The 22,470-nt window shown below is 51.6% G+C and overlaps 2 protein-coding genes across 3 annotated transcripts in view; both read right to left on the reverse strand.

Moving 5' to 3' along the window:
- Nucleotides 1-83: 83 nt before the first annotated feature.
- Nucleotides 84-4,407, reverse strand: DHRS13 (dehydrogenase/reductase 13). The gene is made up of 5 exons (XM_032428929.1): nucleotides 4,186-4,407; nucleotides 3,966-4,084; nucleotides 2,816-2,939; nucleotides 2,323-2,634; nucleotides 84-844 (listed from the first exon to the last, which is right to left on the reverse strand). Exons 1-5 carry the CDS (start codon nucleotides 4,310-4,312, stop codon nucleotides 402-404), a joined length of 1,125 nt encoding a protein of 374 aa, XP_032284820.1. The 5' UTR covers nucleotides 4,313-4,407; the 3' UTR covers nucleotides 84-401.
- A 2,482-nt stretch (nucleotides 4,408-6,889) lies between these two features.
- Nucleotides 6,890-22,470, reverse strand: part of PHF12 (PHD finger protein 12) — a 40,051-nt gene continuing 24,470 nt past the window's right edge. For both annotated transcript variants that reach the window (XM_032428693.1, XM_032428692.1), the window contains 11 exons: nucleotides 20,995-21,115; nucleotides 19,630-19,762; nucleotides 17,564-17,728; nucleotides 14,402-14,560; nucleotides 13,012-13,807; nucleotides 11,673-11,798; nucleotides 10,896-11,039; nucleotides 9,910-10,008; nucleotides 9,082-9,164; nucleotides 8,364-8,502; nucleotides 6,890-8,055 (listed from right to left, as the gene is read on the reverse strand). In XM_032428693.1, coding sequence (XP_032284584.1) covers nucleotides 7,721-8,055; nucleotides 8,364-8,502; nucleotides 9,082-9,164; nucleotides 9,910-10,008; nucleotides 10,896-11,039; nucleotides 11,673-11,798; nucleotides 13,012-13,807; nucleotides 14,402-14,560; nucleotides 17,564-17,728; nucleotides 19,630-19,762; nucleotides 20,995-21,115 — 2,300 coding nt within the window. In that variant the 3' untranslated portion in view covers nucleotides 6,890-7,720. The remainder of the gene's footprint in view (nucleotides 8,056-8,363; nucleotides 8,503-9,081; nucleotides 9,165-9,909; nucleotides 10,009-10,895; nucleotides 11,040-11,672; nucleotides 11,799-13,011; nucleotides 13,808-14,401; nucleotides 14,561-17,563; nucleotides 17,729-19,629; nucleotides 19,763-20,994; nucleotides 21,116-22,470) is intronic.

Below are 22,470 nucleotides of genomic sequence, written 5' to 3' on the forward strand. Positions count from 1 at the left end.
TGCAAAGGGCCCAGTTCAGTAATTTTCAGTGTTGCACTGTAATTACAAATTACACCTCCCCCCCCCCCCCCCCCCCCCCCAGGCCCTCATCCAGAGCCCAGCCGATCAGCATCACCCAGAGTGGGGACTGGAAGTACAGAATTCAAATTCCTCATAAGTAATGTCTGGCACATTATCCCTCACCTCTCAATCTGGGATTATTGTTATTCTCAGGAAGAAATCATCACCCACGATTTCCTTCCACCAGGAAAAGAGCTGGTCGGAACACAATTTGAAGCCCCAGAAAGGAACCATGGAGGTAAAAATTGCAAACCCCTCAGCGCCCAGGGCATGGCCTGGCATGCAGTTAAGGTTTTCAAGGGCCACCGAGTGCCATGGAAAGCATCCCAGGATTAAGAGATTTAGGGCTCAGGTTCAGCTTTAACGTGAATTCGGCGTGTGACCTTAGACAAGTCTGGTGAACTCTGAGGGCTGGGGTGGGGTTCAGAAACTGTGAGCTCCTCAGGGTGGGGGCTGCTCGGGGAAGATGGGGCCCCTGGGTCCTCAGGCTGAGGATCTTCATCAGGTTCGGCCTCCTCACCAGGCCCAAGCCCTGCCAGCCTTTTGCTGGCCTTCCACAGCCGGTGGGCTGCACGGTCGTCTCGGGCGGCTGGGGGCACCTCCTCCACGTGGCAGTTGGCAAAATATCTCCCACTGAGGGGCTCAATGCCCTCCTGTAGAGCGCAGTACAGGGGTGTCTGGGCACCCCCTCTTGGGGCCCGCAGCACAAGCCAAGCTAGTGGGCGCAAAAGTGGGCACAGCCATCCAGGAACGTGGCGCAGGAACAGCTCCGAGTTCACAGGCCCTGTGGACAGGAAGAAAGGAAGGAGTGAGGATGGTGGGTGAGGGCCCAGGGGCAGAGCAACAACACAGGGCTAGAAGGGAGTGGGGAACAGAGTCCAGTTCGAGAGAGACCAGGATAGTATTGAGTGGGCATTCAGGGTCCCCACAAGGAGACCTCACTCATTTCAACAGCAAGCTTCCTCCTCTCCATCTGAGTTCCTGTACATCCCCGTGTCCCAGATTTTCCCTCATGTTGCATCCCCTGCCTGAGGGGACCTCTTTTCTTCTAGCTCAAGTCCTATTCCTTTGTTCAACCAGCAAACATGTATTAACGCCTATGGTAGCCCAGCCACTGTTTTGGACATTAGAGATGGGGAGTGTAATAAAGGCTTATAAATGTTAGTTGTGATTATTACTGTCACTGTTATAATTACTAGTGAGCCTTAGGCAATGACTATCTAAAGTGCAGTATGGTGGGCGTCTGGCTTGGTCGTTGGTGCATATGACTCTCAATCTCCAGGTTGTGAGTTTGAGCCCCACGCTGGGTGTAGAGATTACTTAAAAATAAAATCTTAAAAAAATGCAGTATGGTAATATGGGTAGGACAGATCTTGTTATCCTATAATCTGTTCCGTAAGGCAGAGATGGGCCTTATTCATCAGTTAACTCACTCAGACTAAAAGCTAAAATGCTTACAGTGGACTTCTAGACCCTAGATGACCCAGCCCATCTCTGTACCTCATCTCTTGCCACTCTCCTTCTCTCACTCTGTTCCAGACTTGTGGGGCTCCCTGTTCTTTCTCAAGCACACCAGGGACTTCTGCCTCAGGGCCTCTGCACTTGCTGTCTGCTCTGTTCTTCACACTCTTCTCCCCAGAAAACCACATGGCTCATTCTCTCATCTCCTTCAGGCCTATGTCACCTGTTCAGATACACCTTCCTTGACTGCCACAGAAAAACAGCACCTCCTGTCATTTCAAGCCCCCTCACTCTGCTTTATCTTTCCCATAGCATTTTATCGCCACCTGTCACTGTATTTATTTATTAGCAATCTCCCCTTCCCTTAAACTAGAATGTAAATTCTACAAGGAAAGAGTCTTTGTTTTGTTCACTGCTATATTCCCAGCACCAAGATTAATGCCTGGTACATAATAGGTACTCAGTAAATGCTTTTCAAATGAATAAGTAATTATTAGCCATCATCATCATTATCCTCATATTATAGTGAGTTCAGTCATATGGATGGCTCCCTGGGGGGAGAACCTGGGCTTTATTCATTACCATACCCTATCCAGGAGTCAGCATCCAGGCTAGTGGTGTGAGAGGAAGAGCCTAGACAAGGAGAGCCTCCTTCCAAGATCAGCAAGGAACAGGTCTCTCCTTGTACGGTGCTTCCTTCCTGTTCTGCGATTCTGGGGCTCAATGAGAGGCTGGGGGTGCACAGGATGGGTCGCGGATGGGAGCGGGGGACTCAGAGCAGAGCAGAGAGCCAGGCCTCACCTGGGTGGGCCGCATAGCAGGTGACACCAGTCCCCTCAAGCTGCGTGGCGAGCTCCCTGGCAAACAACACGTTGGCCAGCTTACTGTCGGCATATGCCCGTAGCTCCTGCCGCCAGCCCACCACTGGGCGGTCCAGGCGTGTGAAGTCGAGGCGCCCTCGCCGGTGAGCGGCTGAGGATACCACCACCACGCGGCTAGGGGCGCAGGTCTTCAGCCGGGGCAGCAGCAGGTGTGTCAGCAGGAAGGGGCCAATGTGGTTCACTCGCAGCAGCAGGTTAAATGGCTTGTGGGTCCGGCCACAGGAACTGATCCCTGGGGCAGGGGCTCGATATGAGCAACTGCTCCACAGGGATCCCCAAAGGCCGGGGTGTCCCCATCTGGGAGAGAGTGGTAGGGGGCATCCTTCCCACGCATCCACTGGCCCTTGGCAAGACCTGGCTGGAGGGGACAGTTGCCCACCCGCCACCCCCCTCCAGGGCCTGCTGCCCCTCACCGGCATTGTGGATGAGGATGTCCAGCCGTGGCTCAGAGCTCAGGAAGGCAGTAGCAAAGGCCCGCACAGAGGCCAGACTGGCCAAGTCCAAGGCCATGAAGATGACCTCATTGTTCCCACTCTCCTGTAGGGGCGGCAAGGGCTGGGCTCGTCACCAGGCACCTCTCTCCTCTTCCCTCTCCCCAGGTACCAAATTTTGAGAGTCCCTCTCCTACTTTTGCTAAGATCTGCCCCTGCGCATTAGAATGTAGTGGACAAGTATGTGGACTCTGGATGCAAATCTTGACTTTGTCTTTTATTAGAGTGTGACGTTGGACAACTGTGACATTAATCTCTCTGGGGCTCAGTTTTCTCCCTGTAAAATGGGAACAATGTAATACCTATCTCATGGAGTTGTTGTGAGGATTCAATGAGGTAATATATGTAAAATACTTAGAACAGTGCCTGGCACCCAGTCAGCACTGTGTAGGTAGTACTTGCTATTATGATTATCATTCCCTCTGCCCATTATTGCTTATCCTAAAATCTACAACAGACTTCTTTCTCATTGGTCTCCCCTCACCCACTCTCACCCCCACCCCCCACCTCCAGTCCAGGCATGTACAGCCATTGAGGGGTTCCTCCCAGAAGGCTATTCTGACAGTCCACACCCTGCTGAGGACCCTTCATGGGATCTCCACTGCTCATCCTATAAAATCTGAGTTCCTCAATAGGGTCTATAAGGGCCTCCAGAATCTAGCCCTGGTTCAGAGCTTCCAGGCTTTTCATTTCGCCTCTTTACCCCATATTTTGTGCTCCACCCAGCCTCAATAAACCTTTGCTTTCAGTTTTTCTTTTTAAAAATCGATTCAGCTGTCTCGCCTCAGGGCCTTTGCATATGCTGTTCCCTCTGCTGTTCCCTTCCCTACCGTCTTTCATTAATGTAAGTTTTACCGATCCTTAAACGTCTTGGAACAACGATCACTTCTTTTGGAAAGCCCACTTCCTAGCTTGCGCCTGGTGCCCCTTCCCTGTATGGCCAGAGCACCCGCGGACCCTCTTCTCTGCGCTGAACGCCCAGTTAAGGAAGCTGCTCTGTTCGCCCCTCTGTGTCCCGGTGTGTCTGTTTTCCGCTCACCCTCTCACCGTCTCCGGCCTCCCCCCACCTCACCTGGCGGAGGTCGAAGGCGGCCGCCTCACCGCGCTCCCGGCTCCGACAGGCCAGCACCACGCGCGCTCCCCGGCGCGCCAGCTCCAGCGCCGTCATCTTCCCGATGCCGCTGTTGGCGCCTGCGGTGGGCGGGCGGTAGCCGCGCTGAGCCCCGTGGGCCGCTGACCCCGCCGCCCGGCCTCCCCGCCACCCCGCCGCCCGCCGGGCCTCTGGCACTCACCGGTGACCACGGCCGTGCGGCCGCGCAGGCTGGCTATGCCGCCGCAGGGCGGGGCCTTCACCAGGTTGTAATAGACAAGCACGTAGGCGCCCAGCAGCAACCCCGCACCCAGCAGCAGCGCCTCCATGCCGGCCGCGCCGCCGGGCCCCCGCACGGGCCCCGCACCTCCTTGGATCGCCGCCCGCTCGGCGGCTGCCGATCCGCCCAGCACCCGCTCGGGCCTCCCTGAAGGCGGAGGCGGAGGCGGAGGCGGGCGAGAGGCAGGGCAGGGGTGTGTGCGTGCGTGTGAGCGTGGGCCCTGCGAGCGCCCCCTAGGCATGCGTCTTCGTGCTCTGGGTGTGTGCTTGTGGAATACCTTCTAGGGGCGCGTGTGCATTTGGGCCCTGGCAGCGCCCTCTAGGTGTGTGCCTGCGTGAACTCCTTCCAGATGCGTGTTGGTGTGCATTCACACCTACTCTGAGTGTGTGAATCACTCTGTGTAATGTGCCCATGCGCCCTGGGATTGCCCTTCCGGTTGTGTGTGTGCCTCTGGAGCCTGTGTGTGAGCACCTTGGAGGTGTGTGTACACTTGCAGGCCCAGGAAGTACCCTGTCGGTGTGGGTGCCTGCGTGACCACCTTTTACAGGTTTGTGCCTATGTGCGCCAAGAGCCCCTCCAGCTGTGTGCATGCATCTGTGGTCTCTGTCAATGTGTGCGCTCGAACGAACGTCTCCCTATGTCGCTGTCCTTTGTGCGCATGCCCCGTAGCTGAGGACTCGCAGGAAGGGTCACAAGGTGTGTGTGAGACCTCTGGGTGCCATTGGTGCTTAGCAGAGCCCTTCCCTTCTGGAGAGGTGCGTGTACATGAATGCTGTTATGTCTGAGAGAGAGAGTGAGTCCGGTCCTGGATGCCTTGCCCCCCATAAACAAGTCCTTCGCTTCCTTATCCTCACTTCCAGCCCTCAGCTTCTAGAATTCTTCCTTGTTCTTCCTATAAAGGTCAGAGAGATGACGCAGCGGTCAGGGTGGCACCATCCGTTCAGGGCTGTTAGGATTCACTCATTCATTAGCTGCCTCTATCTCCCTGCCTTTGCTCGTCCCCGCCCCCCCCATCCCCTACATTTCTGAAGGGAAGCAGGAAGAGAATAAAATACAAAATCTGTTGTCTGACTTCCAGGAGAAAATTTCTCTGGGATGGTCCTCACAGGTGGTAGAAACAGGTAAAGAAGCTCCATGACTCAATGGAAGAAGTGACTATGATGGCAAGGTTGGTGGGGACAGCTAGGGAGGCACGGGTAAGGGGACTGCTGGCCGGTGACTTGCCAGGACAAGGACTTGCCTGAGAAAACCTTTACAACTGAGCACCCACTGTCTGACACTTACGGTGTGCCCAGCAGTGTGGTTAGCCGTGGGAATACTGAGCAGAACATTATGTTTCTGCCCATCAGGGCCGGGGGAGCAGAGTGGTGGAGATAAAGCCAGGCGGGAGGTGGAAGCCAGAGACAGACCCGATTCAGGGAGGAGAGAAGTTTCCTACTTGGCTGCACCACGGGTTTGGGGTTCAGTTGTAGACGCTGCGGGATGAAGCTGGGAATGGAGTATTAATGAAACAAATGGGTGCATTCTCCATCCTCAAGGCAAATTCCCGACATGCCAACAGGTACCACGTCCTCGAACACTGCTGGGATAGACACACAGGTGATCTCTAAGGAGTCGAAGACTTGTCTTCAGGAAAAACTTCCCAGAGAAAGTTTCCCATGTCAGGTCTGAGAGGTGGAAAGGACGGGAGCTTGGTTTGATGAGAGGCTTCTCGGCCTCAGAATTAAGGTGATGCAGTAGATTCCTCTTCTGATGAGGAGCTGCAATTGTAGGGAAGTTAGGATTGCTAGTCACGTAAGTTGTGGCTCCACTGGTCTAGAGATCGGATCTCTCCTTTTTCTTCATGGTGCCTCCCAGAGACGCTTGAACTGACAGATGGCTCCACATTAGATTCTACGCTCCGAGAGGCAGGAGTCGTATCTGTCTAGTTGATTGCTCACAACAAGTTCTGTAGACCAAGCCCAAAGTCCCAGCAAAGGCCATGCACAGAGGAGGAACTCAAGTGATACTTGCAGGAGTTGCTGCCTGCCCCGTTCAGGCTGCCAGCGGAAGGACAGAGCCAGGTGTTGACTTCTCCCAGGATTGATGAATCAAATGATAGCAAACAACCGCAACTAAAAGCAGCCCCAACTCCTGAGGTTGAAGTTTCTAGGCCAGAATGCAGAGGTCTCAAAGACAGCTCCTGTTTTATCATCTTGGTTTGGGAGTCAGCAGGGAAGAGCGAGGGCCTGCACACTCTCGGATTCTTGCAGTATGTGGTCATGTCAGATGATTCCCTCAAGTCACCCATAAAGCCAGACAAGAGCCCCACCCACCCCCGGCCCCGCCCCGCCAATGCACCCCTAGCCCTCCACTTTCCCACTACCACCTCGGGCTCACTTTTCTCCCAGACCTCCGCTCTCCTGCCTTCCCTTGGGGACTGAGTGTCTGGGAATGAGACTAGTTCAATGAGACTGCGACCAGGATCTTGGGTAGGGTCCCCTCTAAGGGTGATGACAGGTAGGACAGACAGGCAGAAAACATAATTTGAAGTATTTTTGTTTTTTTATATACAGAATACAGGAAAGTTTCTGTAAAGTCTAAAACATTACAATTACTATGTACATTGGTACTACTTGGGGTGGGGTGGGGGAGGGAGGGAGCCAGGGGTGGGAGGAACAGGAGAGAGTGGCAAGAGAACAAAAAAAGGAGACGAAACAGGTTTACGACAAAAACGTTTTTGCTACAATAGACAATTTGAAGAAAACGCTCTACCACATGTAGTACTGTACAGTTTTTAAAAACATTGAAAAAATGTCATCACTAGATGTATTTACACAAAATCCAAATACACTTTTCCTTATTTGAAATAAAATAGATGGACAGCCAGAAAAAGAATTCATTTCTCATTTGTCCAGAATACACAGTAGCTACCTGTCGTGCAACCGCTGCAGAAAGGGAAAGTAACTTGGAGGGTGGGGACCACGAAGGAGGGTGGGTAGCGATCTTTATATTAAATAAAACAATGATATTGTATAGATTTTGCTGTATGAAAACTGTATTTTTTCTTTTAATATAAAACTATTGTCACTGCCACAAAATAGAACAAGTTTCTGATTATTTTACAACGGCGGGCGAGGGGGAGGGAGCAGGAGGTGGGTGGGGAACGGTCTTGTGTTGGAGGAAGTGTCCAGACCATCGGCCTTCCCCTCCCTGCCCACGCTGTTCCTCAGCTCGGGTCTGCCGCTTTCCCATGAAATGTTGAGTACAAATATATGTGCAAATGCCCCCTAGAACTTGAGAAAAGAAAAAGGATTTTTAAAAAACAGTCAAAAGGTTTTCTTCATTTCATGCAAAGATTGTAGTTGAAGGGTTTCTGGTGGAGTATAGAAAAAACCCGGGCTTGGTTTGTGTACATTTTTGCATTGCAGGAGTCTAGGGTTGGGCGGCCAGGCGGGTGACGGGGCAGCCGCCGGTCCTAGGGAACGGAGTTGGAGCGCAGCACGGGGCCCTGGTGGGGCTTGAGAGACAGCTTCTCGGCCAAGACCCCGTCCTGCAGCAGGCCAGCATCGCCTCGGGGCTGTCTGGTCGCGAACTCGGTGATGCTGAAGACAAACTGCAGGCAGCCCAGCTTGATGTAGCTGCCGTGGTGCAGTAAGGCGGTGCCCTCCCAGCCGGCCCCACTGCCCCCGATCAAGCTCGAGCTGCTGGCTTTGCAGTTGCAGGGTCTCCGCTGTGGGCCCTGGGCCTGGGAGCTCATCATGGCTGCCTCCTCACTTGGCTCTTCACCCTGCTTCCGGTGCCGGCGGCGCCCTGGGAAGAAGGAGCGTGGTCACCGGGAGAGGAACAGTGAAGCGGCCAACCCACCCGGGGCTGTCTGCCATGGCTGCGGGACACCGGGAAAGGACCAGGGGAGCCTGAAGTCCCCAAGCAGGTGGGCGCACGCACAGCACTGGCTTCTCTGTGGCTTTCCCTGGGCCCCCAGGCGAGGAGAGCTTGGCCGATGGGACCGGGAAGGCAAGAGAGCCGGTCATCGGCAGCAAGCCAGAGCCACCCTGACGGCGGTCTTAACACAATGTGTCCAAAAAAGGCCGGCTTTGGGGCCACAGGGTCCGACTTACTGATGACACTCTGCACTTTGGCAACAATACTGCTTGGGGGGGTTGGCGGGGTCTTCTCAGAGAAGTCACAGGAATACAGCACATTGTCCACCGTTGTCCCGTGCTCACTGTAGTTTAACAGCTCATAATGTTTGGTATTCTGAGGAGGAGGAGGGAAGATAAGATGTGTGGTCTGCTGCGTGGGGCCTGGGGCTAAGGGGAGAGAGGACACATGGAGAAGGCCGTGCTGCTCTACCTGGGGAGCTCTCTTTCTTCCCCAGTCAAGCCCCGCTTCCCTGTCTCTTTAGAACAGGGCTCAAGACTCACCTCCTCAGGGAAGCCTTCCTTCCCAGTGCTCCCCACCTCCCACCCTTGCTCTCCCACCACTCCTTTCCTCTGCCTCCTCGGCACTGGCTCCTGTTGAAATGCTATTCACTGGCACAGAGAGCTTGGCTTCCTTCTATGCTGGTCCCCTGCCCTGCTTTCAGGCGGGCTCCCCCTGCTGAGCCTGTGACCAACCTCAGGAGAAATGGCAGCCCTGCTCCTAGGGAGCGGTAGCCGCGGTAAGACGCCCTTTCACACCGAGACTCTTCTCCTCCAGAAATGACAGAGAGGGAAGAAGAGGAGAAGACCTCCCCGCCCCCCTTCCTCTCACCCAGGACACTGAACAAAAAACCCCAGTGCCTAGGAGAGGCCTCAGGTGGGGAGAGCTCCCTCCCACCCCATCCCCACCCCTCACCTCATCGTAGAATATGCAGGCGTGTTTCCCGGACACGTAGTTACAGTGACCGTAGTTTGTAAGGCACACGTCCATGTCAGCTCCTGTAAGTGGCAGCAGAAGAGGTAAAGGCAGGCAGAGAACAAGACTGTAAGGCGTATGCACAGGGAGGGCGGGGGGCCGGGAGTCAACACCTGGGCAGGTACTGTAAGGCCTGGGTGGTGGTGGGGGGCTAGCTTGGGGCCCCGTCCTTGTACTTTTGAATAAAAACGGATTTCTTTTCCAATCCCCTTCGAAAGAACGGCTGTCCCTGCCAGCTGATCTCGTCTAGAACATGTGGCTATTGCCCAGAAGGGATGAGTGAGCTCCTGAAAAGGGGGGTTATTACCGTGACGGCACGACATGGGGTACAGGGCTCATAAAGCCTGTCATCACAAAGAAAGGAGATTTCTGGGCCATGGGCTAAGCAGACTGTCCCTCTGTATAAGATACAGGACTAAGTAAAGGTTAGGGGTGTGTGAGGCCCATCACTTTTTCAAAGACCTCCAGGGACAAAGTATGTGCCCTCTGCTCGGTTATTTCCTGCATGCTTAAAATGGCTCACTGGGCAGCAATCAGAGCTGACTCTCCTCTCTCCTGAGGTCATGCTGGGCCCAGAGCAAAAGGGCTCGAGCCAGGGAAGAGAAGCAGCTAATAATCTCCTTTCTTAGTCCCTCCTGCCTGGATAGCTGCTGGGTTAAACCACTCAGCCCTGGAGAGGGTTTTCCCTCACCCCTTTCTGGCCTCTGTGGGTAAGGCTAATAGTATTTAGGGCTGAAGAGATTCGGCGCCTCTCCCAGCTGGGCTCACCTGTCCCGATGTAGAGGGTTCGATAGCACATGTTCACAGCTCCTCCCAACCCTAAGAGAGGGTAGAACACAGCTCGGGCCTGTACCTCCTTTCTTTGCACTACGAGACAAACACAGGGATAGGATCATTCAGAAACTCAGAACCTGAGGCCCCAAACATAAACCCGAAGAACCCGGGCCTTCGGCTCGTGGCCCAGAGAAAATAATCCCACTAGATGAGTCATCTTGCCAAACTCACCTTGGACACTGGGCTGCTTCAGGGTGATGCTCCCCCCACCCCCCACAGCATTTCCAACACGGGGCAAGAGGGACCATCTTTGAAGATGGTCATAGAATTCAAAGATGAAAGTAATTTAAGTTCCTGGGCTGCTGACTGGCTTATAGGGGATAGACCAGATGATACCATAGGGAGGCCATGCAAAACAGAACGCACAGACCAGCGTTTCTCAAACTTCAGTGTGCATATGAATCAACTAGAGATCCTGTTAAAATGTAGATTCTGATGCTGTAGGTCAGCTCTGCATTTCCCACAATTTCAATCAGTAAGGCTCATTAAGGGTTAATGCTCAAAGGAATAGCCTAAGCAGTTAAACTCTTGGGAAGAACTTCCAGGAGGCTAGCTCAACTGTTACTGTTATTTTGCTTCTCACCTTGAACTTGAAAAATTGCCTTTTGGGAAACTTTCGTAACCCAAATATTTGAAAGCAGTTCAGCGGAAAGCGTACCACATATACCCAAAGGCACTCGTGGCTGCTCTGTGTGTCTCGAAGTGGATGAGCATGAAAGAAAGTCACAGCAGACTTCCCCGAGTCTGACGTGAAAGTTGTGGTTGCCTTTCTGTTCCTGCTTTCTGGGGGAAAAAACCCTGGTGCTTTATTAATCCCGTTAAAGGCACACACGGAGCACTGAGATACCGAAAACCGAGACCCTCACACACACAGGGGAGAGCGGACGGGGCACCGTCGGGGCAGGTGTCTGCGTGCGCACCTTCTGTGTGCTGCCCTCCAGCAGCCAGCGGATGTGCCCCGACACTGCCCGGTGACGCTTGGACCCGGGAGGGGAAAAGCTGATGTATTCTCTGCAAGGCCAGAAACTTGATCAGCTTCTCGTCCAGCATATTTATCTCGATTTCTATTAACCAAAGAGAAAGATTAAAAAGCAGCTGAGGAGAAAATGGAATGCGGAAGTAGGTGAGGGTCACAGAGCAAATAGTTTAGCATTTCTGAAATCTAGCCAAGTGATTGTTCTCGAACAGCAGAGAGGACCAAGTGGCATAAGGATCCAGAGCTGGGCATCTCCCTAGCCATGTGCAGTGAGAGATGGGCCCCGGTGCCACCCGGGCAGCTGCCTCTTGGAGGTGGGAGGCTTGATTTTAGGTCCGGTGGTCCTGGGGAGGCAGAGCAAGAGAAACCCCCTGCCTGCGTGCGGCGGGGAGGGCTGGCTGGCTGACACCGACGCTTAGATTTTCTACCCACCCTCTCTGCACAGAGGGCAAGCGGTGCCTCCGTTCTCTCCGACTTGGGGAACAAGGCCCTCCTGGTTTTAGTCGGCCTCACACGCTCAGCCGGCTCTGCTCTCCCTTCACCTCTGATTATGAGGTATGGAAGGCAGGGGTAGGAGGGGCTTGCTTTCTTAACCCGCCTCCCCAGCCCTGGGAGCTCAGGCATCCCTTCGGTTCCTTTCTGAACCAACCGGGCTAGAAAGCTGCGCAGGGACGGCACCTTCCCGCAGCAGCTGGTGGAAGGGCACAGCTCACTCACTCACCTCCATGAGCGTCCGTGAGCGCTCGCAGCGAGCTGGTGAGGTCCGCCATGGCAGTAGAGTTGGCTGGGAAAGAGGGTACGGTTAAAGCGCTTCCTATGGGTAGCGTGCCGGGGCTGACCTTGCCATCTGGGGACGGAGCAGGAAGACTGTTACTTACGTCGCCTGAGGGAAACCCACCGGTCCAATCCCCCACTGCCGAGACAGGTCTGGATTTCGGACCCAAGGTGATGTTCCCTTCTTGACTCTCACCCCATAGGCTCTGGAACTCCTAGAGCTAAAAATGTGTGGTGAGGAAGGGCAGATGGAACGACAAGGCACCCGGGCGTGCAGGAGTCTCCAGAGCACCAAGAACTGGTGAAATCTACCGCTCTGGGGAACGCGGTGGGGTGGCTTTGTTCTCTGGGCCGTCACTACCTCCCGGCTGCCTCTGTGCCTGCCCCTGTAACTCCTGCCTCCTGAAGTTCCACTCACAGGGTGCAGCACCTATCCAGGTCCGTATTAAGAGGTAAACAGAGACAGGAAAAGAGCCTGAAGGTAGGGGCCATCCTGGGACCAGGGGCCCCCATGCAGAGAAGTCACAGTCACCTGGTTACCGAGACTCCCAGCTGACTAGGAGGCCAGCTTCAGTTCAGACGGGAGAGACCACAGGGGGTTCCAGCAGCATCTGAAACCTGGTTCAGATGCTGGGGTCAGCAATCTCGAGGTCCGGAGTGCTGACTGAGGACAGCTGAGAGAGCAGGTCCACACTTTCTGCACGTGGCCCAAGGGTGAGCTTTTGGGCCAGGCCAACCTCTGTGGGCATGTCGCTCTGCAGCTATTCTGAAAGGCAGTGTTGCTTTCTATCCCTGCTTTCCCTGACCTGGAAGCTCCTTGACATTGAGTGGGCTCTGCGAATCTAGATTAGGTGTGATCTGGTCTCTGGTGTGGATCCTGAAACACGGAGGCCATCGCCTAGAACCTCAGGCTGGCCACAGCGGCTCCACAGAGCAGGCTGCCTTCCTCTAAGGAGATGGAACATAAACACGCAGAAGACTAGGCCTGAAAGGTGTGGGGAGGGGAGTCGGGAGACCCAGCCGTAGTTCCAATCCTGCCACTGACTCGGTAGGTCACCTAGAGGAAATCACTTACACTTTCAGAGCCTAAGCAATCCCACCAATGAAACGGGGACAAGTTAATGCGTGCCTTCTCTTCTCTCACATACATGTGGTGAGGGCAAATAAGAGAGAGACCGAAGTCCTCTGAAATATTCACAGGAATGTAAGTGTTTTTTGAAGTTTAACTGCCAGGAAGAACATGAAAGGACCGGATCCAAATTACCCCGAGGCTGAGCAGCACTCACCTGATGATGGCGCTGGTGAGCAGAATCGTTGGTTGGCTCCTGTGGCCAAGATACCATCTCCTGCTGCTTGGGGGGGAGTGAGCACCCGGGTGGCATTTGGGGGTGAGCCCAGTGGCCTTGACTCTGTCAACGGAGGTCCTATCTGTGATTGGACAGTCTTTCTTTGCAAAGTGCTGGTGTTCTCGATGCTGGCACAAGAGCTGGGGATGGAAGGGGGCAGGCTTGGGACAGGAACCAAACTCCTCTGGGGGCAAGAGCTGGGGCCAGTGGCATTCTCTGTCTTCACAATGATGCCGACGGTGTGGTTCTGAAGCCCCCCAGCCGCTGGTGGCGTGAGGGGCCGGGGCCAGCCTTGCCGGTGGGAGAGGCCTGGTAAGGGGGTGTTGGCGCCTGGAAGTCGCCGGGGGTCCGTGGAATCAGTGGGGCTGCTGTAGAGGTGTGGGCCATTGGCTTTCACCTCTGTGCTCACTGGCCCGTTGGCAGTCCCGCAGGGGGCTTTCTTGGATTTTTCCGCACAAGAACTGCAGCTGATGTCCTCTAGGGCTGGGGGCTGGTGGGGTGGAGAGCAGCTCAGGGAATTCTGGGTGCTAATCCCTGAGGGGCAGGACAAGGGGCAGTGGGAAGGTGTAGGTGCCTTGTCAGCTGTTTGCAGGGAGGTGGTGATTGAGCTGTCAGTCACAATAACAGGCTTAATATCAGCCTTCTCTGTCTGTTCAGAGTCCCAATGCGAAGGCATCTGCTTAGCAGATAAATGTTTCAATATGCTGCACTGGAGCGCAACAACACTACAGAGCCACTGCAACGGAAGGAGAGGAGAGGAGAGGAGGGTGAGAGGCCTGGGAGGCGCTGGTCCTTCCTGCCCCAGTGGCCAGGGCTACAGCACAGCTGATAAGCACTGTTTCCGAGGTCCCATCGCAAACGCCCAGGAAAGGTGTGCTTGACTTCTGCCAGGATTCCACTTCCAGTCCCAAGCGAGACTTGCTGGTACGCTCAGCAGGCGGCACCCTGGTCAGCAGAGCTCGGGGTTCCCGTTCGGGCTCCGCCCCTAAGGCTCACCTTGTGAACCAACATGCAGCAACTGCTGTGTGTTCAGCACTACCGCCTAACCTCTCTACGGGTCTGCTGAGCTCTTTCTACGAGACGGAGGTGCCCGTCTCGCAGCACACTGGGGGGCCAATGGAGAAGCAGACCGGTTGACTCTGTACTTCTTTTACTTGCCTCAGAATATCAGCCAGGAGTTCTCTCTGGAGGAGTCAACTCTTGGGGGATGAGGGTGGGGGTGGGTGGGCTTGCAGAAGATGGGGGTGGGAATGGCACTGAGGCTACCTCCAGTCACCGCTGTGGTGAGATGGAAGACTGGCTCTGGAATCCCGACCCTGCCTTCACTCACCTCTTGCTGCTCTGCCTGGGTGGCTAAGTGCTCAGAGTTCAAAAGGTGCGTCTGTGATTCCTCAGGGATCCCATTGCAGATCAGCTCCCCATCCCGAATGGCCGCGGGTGCAATGAGAGGGGGTGGAAACTGGTACTGAGATTTGATAGCATCAGGAACCTGTTTAGGATAGATAGGAGGAGGAAGGAGAGGGAGATGGTGCTGACATGTCCAGTTGATTCGGCCCCGGCCGCATTTTTCTGCTTGTGGTGCCGATGCCCATGGGACCATCATGCACTCTGGGGTCTACTAGGACAAGGAGGCTCAGTGGGCTGCAACTGCTCAGTGCCTCCGACAGACAGACAGACAGACAGACACACATACAGACACAGACACACAGACACAAACACACACACGCCTGAGAAGGCAAGAACTGGAAACAGCAGGCATGTGCCCTGCCCACCCCCTCCCTTGGCCTAAGAAGTGTAAGACTGACTCTGGACACAGCTTCACAGCGGTACTCTAGGCTGCTCAGCATCAGGTTTGGGAGGTGAGTGAGCAGTATCTGAGAGGTAAAAAGTTAAAGGAGGTCATATTCACAGTGGAAATGCTCAGCATGAGGCCTGGCCTGTGACAAGCACTCAATCAAGGTCAGTTTTCTTCATCCATTCATTCATGACTAATGAAACAACTGAAGACCTCTTTGTTGTACAAAGACAGAAGACATATTCTGAATCATACCATCTAAGAATGAAAGAGCCACACAAGCAAAGAGTCATTCATACATTCAACTAATACTTATTTTTTTTTAAAGATTTTTATTTATTTATTTGAGAGGGAGAATGAAAGAGAGAGAGCACATGAGAGGGGGGAGGGTCAGAGGGAGAAGCAGACTCCCTGCTGAGCAAGGAGCCCGATGCGGGACTTGATCCTGGGACTCCAGGATCATGACCTGAGCCGAAGGCAGTCACCCAACCAACTGAGACACCCAGGCACCCTCAACTAATATTTATTGAGCACCTCCTGAGTCTAGGTACTGCCCCAAGTCCTAGAGATCCAGAGATGAATAAAACTTAAGCTCTGCCCTCAAGGAGCACACAGTCTAGTTGCAGAGATAAACAGAAACATTACAACCCAGTGTAATGGGTCCTACGATAGAGGCATGGCTCAGGAGCTATAAAAAACACAGAGGAAGAGTGTTCATTTCTGTCTGGGGGTGTGGCAAAGGAATTTGGGATTAGGGAAGATTTTATAGGAAAGCAGTATTAGAGCTGAGCCTTAGAAGTTGAGAACTTCCAGGCAGACGAAGAGGGTAGGGGAGCAGCATATAAGGCACAGAGGTGTGGAAGCACTTGGTGGATTTGGAAAACATTTGGAGGACAGATTTGGTGACCAAGTCCTTACGGAGGATAAGGGAAGAAGAGCTGAAAATGCTTTCCAGAATTTTGGTTTGAGGGGCTGGGTGGAGATTGTGGTAATTTACTGAAACAGGAAATACAAGAGGAAGAGCAGATTTGGAGGCAGAAGACTTTTAATCTTGGGCAAGTTGAGACTGGAGTGTCTGTGGGATGGGCAGGCAGATATGAATCTGGATAGGAGGAGAAAGGCAAGGCAGGTGGAATCGAGAGTCAGCACCATTAACAGTGATGGCCGGTGCCTTGGGCTTGTCCGAGGTCACCCAGGAACGGGAGGGGGAGGAATGGAATGGTAGGCAAATCCCTGGCGAAGAGTGAAGGAGTAGCAGGAAGAGGAATCCCCAACAAAAACACAAAGTTCTTAAGCTGATTTTGCTGCACTGCGCTCCATCAGTGATAAACATGTTCCAGGAGAGAGCTGAGCAGGTCTCCGCCACTGTCCTCAATTCACTCTCAAATTGTCTAAGTACAAAATGCTTTTCAGGCAATTCATGCCCTTGGATTTTTCTCAAGAACAGGGAAACCTTTACAAAAGGGGGGAGCTGGGTGGGTCAGTTGGTTAAGTGTCTGATTCTTGATTTCAGCTCAGGTCATGATCTCAGGGTGGTGAGATCGAGCCCCGTGTTGGGCTCTGTGCTGGGCATAGAGATTCTCTCCCTTTCTCTGCCCCCCCGCTCTTCTAAGAAAGAAAAAAAGAAAGAGGGAGGCGGCATTGTAAAATGACAGGACCTCATCAAGGCCTCTTGGCCTGTTCATTTCAGCCACCAGGCTCTCTTCCAAATCTACAGTTTACTTTTAAGTCTGTTTCTCTAAGGTATGAGACATGCCACGTCTATAATACCCCCAACTGAAAACACCTTGATTTAATTTTGGAAACTGATGTTTGCACTGAAGTATAAATATTTACACAGTTAAGAGATTGTTATACAATTTCCAATAGTTAGCATCTTGCTGGTGCTGACATCCACTGGAAGGGACGGGAGTGGTGTGAGTGAGTTAAAGTGAGACTGCCGCCAAGTGGCCATACTTGAGAATTGCTGGTCCCCACTGGCACAGAGCACTGTGGGATTTCTCAGAAGAGAAAGATCAAGCATATGTGTGGGTGTAGAGTGTTGGGCTCTCCAGGTTAAATGAATGAGGGAACTGACTGGTCTATGAAAACAGCCTCAACACCCCCAAATGCTTTTCAACAAAGGGATTTTTTCTGTCGATCTCTGCGGACACACTTCAGCAAACTGTCAAGTGGATACAAACGTTAGGTATTATTACCGCCAAGGCCACAACTTAGAGTATTCATGATGTATTACCAGCGGCCTGGAACAACAGATTTAACTCTCCTTTAGTCATTCTCCTCTTAAGTTCCTCAGCTGGGATAGCTCCTCACTTTCCATATGGTCCTCTGCTTCATCCCCCTCACCTTCAGCCCACCAGGCAGCTCTGGGAAAGGGGCCGTCTCCCAGGAACAGAGAGCACGAGTGCCCGCCGAGGGGTTAGCAACAGCAGAGCACCTCTGTTTGGCGGAAGGGGCTAAAGAGCACCGATCCTCAGGAGAACTGGAAACTCGGGAGAGTTTGGAGCTTGGCCTTCATAATCCTGACCTCTATCCTCAAGTATGAGAACATACGGTCACGTTCACCACTTGTTGAGACACCAGAGACAAACGTCAGGGCTTCAGCCTCCCTGTCTATCAATTCGGGCCCAGGATCCTGTCTATCCCCTGGAAACAATCAAAGCCCACCACCCTGCCCACACCAGGCTGGGGACTCACCTTCAAGCTCCTTCTTCTGACTGACTGGAGCAGACGGCGGTTAGGAGGGTGCTTCTTATGGATTCGGTTCAGGAAGTCCACTTTGACCACATGCTGTGAAATGGTGTCCTGGAAACGGTCAAACACCTGGCACCGATTGCTCAGCGTCATATTCTTCTGGTTCAGCTAGGGACAAAGCAGACACACTCTTGCAACGAACCTCAAAAGGCATCCCCTTCCCAACGACCTCTATTCGAAGGTCGAAAAATAGAAGGTTCGAAAAATAGAAGCCCTTGGCCAAATAGGTTCCTTCTGTCAGGAGCTGGTATGTCAACACTCCTGTCAGGGGGCCAAGGAACACGGATAAAACGTTCTCCCTCAGCTCTGCCTGGTCTAGCACGGGAAAACTGGTATGTTCTCTTCCCTAGAGAGCCTTGAGGGGGACAGGAAATAGAAAATTAGCCAAGAAATGCCCTTCAAATTCAGCCTCTGACAGCTCGCATCACCTTTTGCTAGTGTACCCTAACAGAGCACAGGTTTCAACGGAGATGTAGGCCTTGGCCCTCGAGACCCAGACTCCCTTTCTAGAAGGTACTCTCTCCCACAGGAAGCAGGACAGTTTCCTATATAGGAGCTTGGCTGACAGGAGGGATCAGCACCAGAATCCCGTGTGCCCTGCCCTATTCCTCTTCCAACATACCAGGGAATGTTAGCGAGTCCACCTGGATCTCACAGTCCTGCTCTAGAGAAGGTGGAAAACCTGGCCTGCTCCAAGAGGCCGAAGGGCGGGAAGAACGGACTGGACGCAGCGGCATATACAGAAGGCACGTAAACCCTGCGCCGCTTTTCCGCTTCTGCATCTGGTCCAGCACACTTTAATTCAAAAGAAAAGATCTGTGCTGAAGCTGCCTAATTAGTCAAGTAGGAAAAACCCCTAAGTGGCTAATAAAAAAATTACCTAATTAATTTTTCATCTGTTGGAAAGCTGCTCTTTAGGATTCATATTTGGGCATACTGCTCATGGTTGTTTTTTTCTGGTTCAGCAGGAGGCAAAACGAAACACTCATAACTGCGCCTCAGAGAGAAGCTTCCTCCTAGCTAAGCCCTTCTGAGCAGTGTTAGCCAAATGAAGAGGCCAAAAGCAACCTTTTTGCCCATGTGTGCAAGTCTATAACTGTGGTCCCTCAGTGCAACGTGAGAAGCACACTGTCAAGCTGAGGGTCAAAAGATATTACCATCTGATAGACAATGTCTTAAGCTATAATCTTTTTGTTAATCTGGAAGGGCTGCTCTTCTGAAGCCCTCACCCATTCAACCTTGTAAATGACTGTTCTTAGGGCCTAATAGGAAAGGGACTAAGCTTAAGCCTCTTTTGGAGATAGCAAAGGACAGTTCCATTTGAGCCCCAGGAAGCATCTGGAAAATGCACCCAAGACTCCCGGGAGAGAAGATAAAAGGACCCTCACACCATTCATTCATTCAATGACTTACTTACTGAATACCTATTATGTACCATGACAAGGTGGGTGTTAAAAACTAGAGAGACAGGAAAGAGCCTCATGTGGTGCCTAGGACACATCGGTGTTCAATAAATGGCTGACTGGAACACTGTTATCCACGCCAATTCTTCAACTCTCCCGAGTTACTGGGAGTTGACTGCCTGTGATAATTCCTGAGATAGGAGAATAAACGTTTTAGAGTTTCTTAGTTTGTCTCCTCTAAAAATAAGAGGCAGGAAAATACGGAAGCAACTACCATGAGAGCATTTATTCCCAAAAGTTGGATCTAACATACTCCCCTTTTAGAACTGTAGCATCAGCTGCTTAATTCACTGTGGAAGAAATTATGCATCAACAACCAAGTCTGCCTGTACAGCTAAAACAAGGCATTGTGGGAAAAGGCGAAATGCACAGCTGAGGCATGTCAAAATAATCAGAACTGAGTAGGACGGTCTGCAGAATCTAGTATCTGAGAGATTATAGTGAACTCTGGTACAAAGCTGACCCTACCCTGCTTTCTACCGAATCAGTCCATGCCCCAGCTGTGCCCAGGGAGAAGTGAAGGGGCGACGCTGATGCTGCGCTTACCACCACATGTTCGATGTGATTCGGACACATCCATCTGCCCAGGGGCATGGCAGTGAGCGGTGGCTCGAGGCAGTCCATGTGGAATAGGAGGGGGCAATAGTCACACTGGATGAGAGGGGCCACGCGGCAGCTCCTGCAAAAGAGAGTTGTAGGCCATTTCTGCGGCAAGATGGGAAAATTGAAACCAACTCTGCATTGTGAACAGCCTCTCCTCCTTAATCCTCACCACGTTCTCCCAGAGCCTCCTCCCCCAGTGATCAGTTACACTCACCATTAGGAAGATGGATGAAGTTGGGGGCTACCACCAGGCTCTCCATTATTCTCTCTTCTAAGAGGAATGTGTCTTGTGGGGAAGTGAATGTTTATTTGGAGTACAGCTAAAGTGGCTGTCAGAGCAGGAATGATCAATGCTCAGTACCCACAAGGGGAAGATAGCCAACTCTGCTCTGATCTTTCTACTCCTTAAAAGAAAGTAACTACCTCATTAAAAAAAAAAAAAAAAAAATCTCTAGCCATGTTTCTAGAGTCTTACACTACAGCAAGAAAAGATGTCTCTTCCGCATGCAGCACTCAGCAAAAATGACACACGCAGAGAGAGTTGTGCTGGGAAAGGATTCTGTAATGTATCCGTGTATGCATAGTTCAAGGGAAGGGCTTCAGCAAACACCAATTTTGACTTGTAACCACGGATACTCCTTGGGTGTCTGAGATGCACCGGAGCCTCAGTCTGGGCCTGGCTCAGAGTTCTGCTGCTCTGCTATCTAGTTCCCTACGGCTTTTGTTATGGAACATTTCTTTTTTTTCTTTGGCATGTTTCTTTTTGGTAGCTATTTTCTCCTGCTATCCTGCCCTTCTAAGACACCAGGCCACTAAGTCCAGCTTCAGTAATTGAAGCAGCTGGTTCCTGTCACTGAGGAGCTCCTATCTGAAGGAAACCAGTGTCTTAGGGAAGCTACAACTGGGGCAGCCTAGAGGCATTTGGAAGTCATCCAGTCTGATGCATATTAGCTACCATGGATACTTGTATTACTTTTAAACTCATCTTTAAAAACTATTTGCCTTTTCCAGGGACCTGTGTCTCTGCTGGCCAGAGCTCCTCCTCCTAGCTGGTCAAATTATCTCTTGCTTCTGTTTAAGTCCAACTCCTCTCATCCGAGCCTTTATAAACACAGTTCTCAGGTACTTCAGGGAATTTGTTAAGATAGGCAAGGCTCTGGTCAATTGGTCACGCAGTCTCTGTACTCATACCATCCGAATGTGGGTTGTCCACATTTAACACAGAGGGTTTGGAAGAGGTGACGGGAGAGAGAAAAAGTATCATTTGCTGACTATGGGAGAAGAGCCCTCAGGATGGAAGAAAAATACCTGTTGCATGTGAAGCAGACTTTGACTGGTAGGGGAACAAGACCATTGTGATCTAACTCGTGCTGTGTCTTTTTAACGTTTTTCCCTGTGGTTTCCTCCTTTCTTCTCCTCTTGCTAGAACCTAGAAGAGAAATTGATGGTGCTGAGCTTTCTTGGATGTAGAGTTCCTAGTCTGGGATATGGAAACAATAGTAAGTGAAAGAAGAGATCTCAGGAAAAGTACGTGCCATGGCCTAGACATGGGTCTCTCTCTGAGACCCCCTGGGCTGGCTTCAAATGAGAAAAAGAATAGGAAGGCAGGAAAAGGAACACAGAAATCAGAACTATGGTCAGAAGTCACTCGTTCTGAGGCAGAAACACAGCTCTGTGTTTTGCAAACATGAAGCGGTCAGAAGCTTAGGTTGTTAGAAACTGGCAACCTAAGGAATATAAGGACCCGAGTCAAATAGTCAACGAAGACTGTTCTGTGGAGCTGGCTGAGGAAAAGACTATAATTTTACTGCATTTGTACAGAAATCAGAAAACCTTGGATTCCATATGCATCCTGCTGGCTGACCAGGATTCTTAAGATTGCCAATTTCACTTTCTCTGGGAAAAAGAAAAGAACATCTAGAAGCTTTGTGGTATCAAGTAGAAGACGACTTGATTAAAAAAAAAAAAAAGGTATGAAGGGCAATTTGGCAACATCTTATCAAACTATAAATGCATATGGGGCGCCTGGGCGGCTCAGTCCTTAAGCATCTGCCTTCGGCTCAGGTCATGATCCCAGGTCCTGGGATCGAGCCCCACATCGGGCTCCCTGCTCGGCGGGAAGCCCGCTTCTCCCTCTCCCACTCCCCCTGCTTGTGTTCCCTCTCTCGCTGTATCTCTCTCTGCCAAATAAATAAATAAAATCTTTAAAAACAAAAACAAACAAACAAAAAACCCTATAAATGCATAGTTATAACCCAGCAATTCTAACATTAAGAATTTACCCTCCAAATACACTCACATGTACACAATGATATATTTATAAAATTATTTGTTGAAGCACCATCTATAGTAACAAAAGATTAGGAACAACCTGAATGTCCATTAATAGGAAATCAGCTGAATAAGTTATGGCATATCTATATAATAGACTATTATGTAACTGTTAAGAAAAACTGAGGAATGCCTACATTAATATGGAAAGATCTCTAGAGCATATTGTGAAGTGAAAAAAGCAAGGTGTAGAGTAGCATACCAAGTAAGCTAGTTAGAGGGAAAATACTGAGCATATTATCTATAATTGCTTATATATACACAAAGAAATTCTAGGAGGAAATACACAAGGACCAAGCAGTGGTTATCTGTGAGGGGTAGGAAGTAGAAAGGAGGCAAATGACAGACAGGGGTGGAAGGGAAATTTTTCATTTTAAGCCTTTGCATATTTTTTGGCTTTCGAACCATGAGAATATATTACCTATATTTTTAAAAAGGTGATATGTTGAAGGG

This window comes from Phoca vitulina, unplaced genomic scaffold (genome assembly GCF_004348235.1).
Source record: "Phoca vitulina isolate PV1807 unplaced genomic scaffold, GSC_HSeal_1.0 scaffold40, whole genome shotgun sequence".
NCBI classification, from domain to species: domain Eukaryota; kingdom Metazoa; phylum Chordata; class Mammalia; order Carnivora; family Phocidae; genus Phoca; species Phoca vitulina.

What these genes read in the sequence shown, in the direction of transcription:
- DHRS13 (XM_032428929.1), bottom strand. Translation starts at nt 4,312, where the DNA reads ATGGAGGCGCTGCTGCTGGGTGCGGGGTTGCTGCTGGGCGCCTACGTG. An exon ending in CCGCACGGCCGTGGTCACCG is followed by an intron (nt 4,085 to 4,185) that starts GTGAGTGCCAGA and finishes CGCCCACCGCAG; the next exon opens with GCGCCAACAGCGGCATCGGG. An exon ending in CATCCTCATCCACAATGCCG is followed by an intron (nt 2,635 to 2,815) that starts GTGAGGGGCAGC and finishes CCCCTGCCCCAG; the next exon opens with GGATCAGTTCCTGTGGCCGG.